At 32.4% G+C, this 5,702-nt stretch overlaps 1 protein-coding gene across 1 annotated transcript; it reads left to right on the top strand.

The window, feature by feature from the left end:
* Positions 1-2,101: 2,101 nt before the first annotated feature.
* On the top strand, positions 2,102-5,002 carry LOC140432061 (putative aminopeptidase W07G4.4). Its single transcript, XM_072519909.1, has 2 exons — positions 2,102-2,313; positions 4,727-5,002. Exons 1-2 carry the CDS (start codon positions 2,121-2,123, stop codon positions 4,891-4,893), a joined length of 360 nt encoding a protein of 119 aa, XP_072376010.1. The 5' UTR covers positions 2,102-2,120; the 3' UTR covers positions 4,894-5,002.
* The last annotated feature ends 700 nt before the right edge of the window (positions 5,003-5,702 follow it).

Here is a 5,702-nt window from a genome sequence, read left to right as displayed (position 1 = left end):
CCTATATTTGTCAGTTCTTTTCCATTTCTTGCAATGAGAACCACATCTTCAGCGTACGCTAAGCATTGGTACTCCTTGTATAAAATAGTGCCGGATCTATTTATCCCACTAACCCTTACAATTTTTTCTAGAACTATATTGAATAGCAATGTAGACAACGGGTCTCCTTGGCGAACACCTTTTTTCACTTCGAATTCTTCTGAGACTGTACCGTTGAATTTCACAGCACAAACGGTTTGTCTAATTGTCATTTTTACTAATCTTACTATTTTTTCTGGCACTTGGAATTCTTTTAGCGTCTCTATTAATTTATTTCTATCTATTCTATCGTAGGCGGCTTTGTAATCAATGAAAAGTATTTGTGCTGAAATGTTGTATTCAAAGCAATTGATCAGGATTTGTTTTAGCATACAAATTTGATCGGTTGTTGATCTTCCTTTCCGAAATCCTCCCTGGTATTCTACTAAATTCTTCTCTACATATATTTCTAATCGTTTTCTAATTAGTATGGCGAGCACATTATATATTACCTCTAATAAGGATATTTCTCTATACTTTGCGTATTCAGTTCTATCTTTTTTTTTGTGTATAGGAATTATAATCGACTTATTCCATTCTTGAGGCATTTCTTTGGCATCCCACCCTTCTAGTATTAGCTCACCAAATTGGTTTATTAAAGCCTCTCCTCCATATTTTAAGTTTTCTGTCACAATGCTGCTCCCTTGGGGCTTTTTTGATTTTGATATCTTTTATTATTTCTTCAATTTCTTCTCTTGTGGCTTTGGTATTTCTTCTATTACTATTTGAGGTCTAGGAACATTATAATTTTCTTCAGTAGTCACTTCGTCATTTAGCATTTCTTAGAAATATTCTTTCCACCTTTCACATCACGTCCACTATCAGGTTTCTTTGCTTATCTTTTACATTCATCGTTCTTCCCTGATACCCAGTTTTAATGTATTTTTCCTGTTTGTAAAAATTTTTTATTTCATTTTTCTTACAATTTTCTTCAATACGCTTTATTTTATCATCCATATACTTTCGTTTCTGCTCCCTTAGGCTTTTCTTTACTTTTTTTCGTTGTTCGGCATACCTTTCTAGGTCGTCTTTTTTTTGCGATCGTAAACTTTTTAATCTCAAATCTGATATTTTTTTTAACGCTGTTCTACATTCGTCATCGAACCAGTGGTTTTTTCTAAATATTTTTGTTCTTGATATGTTCTTCGACGTTGCTTCCTTTATAGTGTTTGTCATTTTCAAGAACTTTTTTTGTATGTTACTCACAGTTGTACTATCTTGTTTGGCGTAGGTTTCTTGTATATCCTTTTAATAATCTTGCGCTACATCAAATGTTTGCAGTTTTTCAAAATTAAATTTACATTGCACTTACTTTTTCTTTGCATCTACAAAAAATGAAGTGATTTTGTCATCAGTGGGTTATGCAATTTTGTCACAGTTAACGTCCTTGATTCATTGGATCAAATGGATAATGGACGGTAACTATGGTGTCTTTGTAAACAGAGCATAGTGTCTTTGTAATTTTCGGTAAATGAATATGCGTTAATGAATAATTAGTTGTAATAATTTATTACAATTTCCAGACTCTCCAGTCTTTTTTATTTCAGTAGAAGTATCTTCCTAGACAGTAACCAATCTTTTGATGTTTAACCGGTTTTATACATCTTGTTTGTTAATTTGCATCGGAATTTCATTTGGTCTTGTAGTTGTCCTTTTTAAGTATAGTATCCGGTGCATTTTTATAATAAGGTGCTTAATTGAGAGAATGGCCTCAGATTGTTTACTAATTCTGCATGAAGTATCTTTCCTACTGAAGTCTAAAGTCATTTCGTTTTTTATAATCAGTTCCGATTATGTCAGTAAATGTCAGTTGTCGGTAAAATGAATATTTCTAAAAATAAGTTCTTGAATTAGCAACCCCTTTTTCTAATTGCCTCACCTTTACCTATAAGTCTTCTTCCTCACAGAAATATAATATTAATTACTTTGAACATTCTGTATAAAGTTTATACAAAACAGTGACATAAAACTTTTAGACTGTTTTACCTAATGGAAAAATTAAATAGGACACTATTTTCTACAATATCTATTTTATTACAGCTATGGACAATGGACCAGCGAAAAAAATACAAAATGCAGAAAAGTTGCAAGCCGCTGGAGACAAGATCGGAGACATTTTTGAAATTTCCAGAATTCGTCGAGATGATTTTAAACATCACAAAGGAGAAATAGAAGGAGATGATTTAATCCAAAGTGCTGCAAAACCATCGACGATGGTTTCGAGAGGACATCAAGGTACTTTATTTTTCTTTTCCTTTTTATTTTTAACTCTTTTTTATTAGAAAAATTATTAATCTAATAATAAAATAACATTCAACATTGTTAAGTAGTCTACAAATAATATTAGTTTGTTTGGGCATGGTACTAATGTATTCAGTGCATATAAAATTCCTTTCTTGGTTTTTTCGGATCCTTCATCTGTGTCATGTGTTCAAGCAAATATTTTTGTTTATAATCTTTAAAAAGTTCTTTGACTTAAGTTCCGTGTTTTTAGTTTTTTCTCCTATACGATATTATTTTGCCGTCTTGGTAGATTCCGTGCTTACGTCCTTAGAGCTCAGTTAATTCTTTAATATGTATTTTTATATATACTAAAGCTGACTGTTTTTATTTTATCTCTTTAATTTCTCAATACTTTGTTGTGTTAATAACAAAACAAAACAAAATTTCTAACAGAAAATATCTGAAAACATTGATCAATTAGACATAAATACCTATGAGATCAACAAACAATGGAAAACATTAAAAAAGAGAGTTATCTGTATCTGTGGAGTAAGGAGGGTGAGTTAAGTTCCACAGCACGTAAACCACAATTGACCCATTAAGCTTCCTCCCAGGGAGCTGTCGTCTTTAGGTCATTGTCCATCCTGCCATTTCGAGATTTGATTCCAGTTCGTCGATACTGCTCATTATGCTCTTTTAGCTCTACCATCTAAGTGTGAGTTAATTACCATGTTAATTTCCATAAAAATTTCTTTAGAATATAAGTTAAACACTCCTACTCTGAGATAGCGCGTTTCTGAGTGTTGCCCATCACTAATGTTTGCACTATATTTATGATTTTACTGTCAATGTGCTTATTCATAAGTATTGATATTAGTTTTTCATGCCCTTATTTATCGAAAGCTTTTTCGTATCAACAAAGCACAATTGTAGATCAACGTTGACGTGTCGATATCGCTGAATCAATATGTTGATGACAAATAGTCCTTCTCGAATACTCCTTCCATTTCGAAACCCGAACTATCCTCCTCTAGCCTGTCGTATATACTTTTATGTAAAACTTTCAGCACTCCTTTTAAAATATGACTCATAAGGCTCAGTGTTGGATAATCAGAGCACTCTTTTGCTGCTTGTTTTTTAGAGATGGTTATAAATGCCGACTTCAGCCACTCTTGTGGTATTTTTCCCGTATCGTACACCGTGTTGAATAAATCTGCCAATACTTCCAAGTTATCATCTTCCACTAGTTTTAACAGTTCTACTGGTATTTCATCTAATCCAGCTGTCTTATTGTCTTTAGAGTTTTTGATAGCATATTTGATTTCATCTATTGTGATCTTCTGTCTCTCTTAAGGATTTAATTCTTGTATTTTCTGCATTTCACCTCTTCCATCGTGAAAAAGTTCTCTAACGTACTCCTCCTATCGTCTTAATTTCTCTGGTAAATCTATTAGTAGTACTCCTTTTTTGTTTTTTATTTGTCCTTGCAGTGCATTTCGACCCATTCCAGTCACTCTTATTTTTTTGTGCATATTTCTCATATCATATTTTATTTCTAGTTCTTCTATCTATTTACATTGTTTCATCAAATAGATTTTCTTAGCTGTTTTGATTTTTTCCTTAATTATTCGTTGTATTTCTTTATACTTCTGTAGATCTTTTCCTTTATATTTCCTTCCTTCTTTTATCTGTAATAGTATTTCTTTTGTCATCCACTGTTTTTTAGCCTCTGACCTATGTTCTATCGAACTTTCTTGAGCTGGTTTCAGTAATGTGTTTTTTATATTATATCACTTTTTATTTACATTCATAATTTATTTGTTGTCAGTTAGTGTTTTTGCATATTAACATTCACATTATTTTTTAATTCGTTTTTTATTTCTTGATTTTTTAGCATTCTTACATTAATTTTTGGTTGTTGTTTTCTGAGTTCAGTTCTTTTTAATTTTATTTTCACGTATTCACAACTAACGGATTGTGGTCTGAGTTAACATCTGCTCCAGGATAAGTTTTAATTCAGGTTATAGAGTTTTTATATCTGCTTTTTACAGTGTAAAGTGTATCTGGTTTCTGACAATGTGGTTTTCTGTATATAAAGCAGACGTCCATTTATATAGTCTCTTAAGAACTCTGAGATAGCGCGTGTTTAATACTTTTTCTATTCATTGCCTAATTTTCGGTTGTCTCTTATAAGAAATGTAAAACATCAGAATGAGAAGCAAGTGAACCCGGTTTTATCTTTTGTTAGCTATTTTTGTGTTTTTTTATCTTCAGTATTAGTAAATTAATTATACATTGGGTTTATACCTGAAACAATCATCAAGCAAGGTTTTAAACGAAATAAACTGTTAATTCCAATAATTTAGCGTACTATATATAAAAATGTTCGTATGTGTTCACTGTTTTATACCGATTTCGTTTGTAGGTCCTGGAGCATTTCTCATGGTGGCTTCGGGTCTGGACAAGCATGGCTCAACAAGTGATGTGCCTCTGAAGTACACTCATCTGGATATAGCAGCTTCTGCCGGTACCTTTCCTCTTCCTGCAACAGGTGCTCCAGTACTTGCATTGGCACAAGCTTATCTGTTATAAACATCACACAATTTTTTCTATTATATTATATATGTCTTTTTTTTGTAATGTAATTTGCGATAATTGTCGATTGGTATAATTCTTAATAAATATTCTGATTTAGATTTGATATTTGCATACTTATCACTTGGATTCAACATTATACCTTCCTTTAACATCACCATCATAACTATACTACCATTACGACCAATAGTCAGCTCTATCAGAATATACAATACCACATGATACACTAAACCCACAAGGCATTGCTTGATTAACGCCTGTTTTATCTACACGGATCAGAGGCACAAACAAGTTAAAGGAGCACAGATGGGTTCGCCACTGTCACCCGTAATAGGAAACCTTTTCATGTAGTATATAGAAACAAAAGCAATGCAAACAGCAGAACATAAACCCAAGCTGTGGCTTAGGTATGTTGATGACACATTTATTTTCTGAATACATGGAGAAGACAAACTAAACACATGCCTGTAGCCACATCAACAATATCCACTCGAAAATAATACAGTTTACCATGTAACGGTGGAATAACCAAGAACTTCCATTCTTAGATGTGTTGGTTATAAAGAAGGAAGTATATCGAAAACTTAGCCATACTGAGAGATATATAAAAAATGGATTTACACCATCATCCTGCACAATTAATTTCTACAAACCATAACCCTAATCACAAGATTTAAAAAACTGACAGATGAGGATTACAAGAACAAGGAAATGCGCAGCACAAGTTCAAACAGCTTTAAGAAAAAAGGGCTTCTCTACGTCTATGGTTTAAAATACACATAAATTCCGAACTCTGAGATAGCGCG

Source organism: Diabrotica undecimpunctata, unplaced genomic scaffold, assembly GCF_040954645.1.
Source record: "Diabrotica undecimpunctata isolate CICGRU unplaced genomic scaffold, icDiaUnde3 ctg00002701.1, whole genome shotgun sequence".
In the NCBI taxonomy this organism is placed as follows: domain Eukaryota; kingdom Metazoa; phylum Arthropoda; class Insecta; order Coleoptera; family Chrysomelidae; genus Diabrotica; species Diabrotica undecimpunctata.
This window is presented reverse-complemented; position numbering and strand designations above follow the sequence as displayed.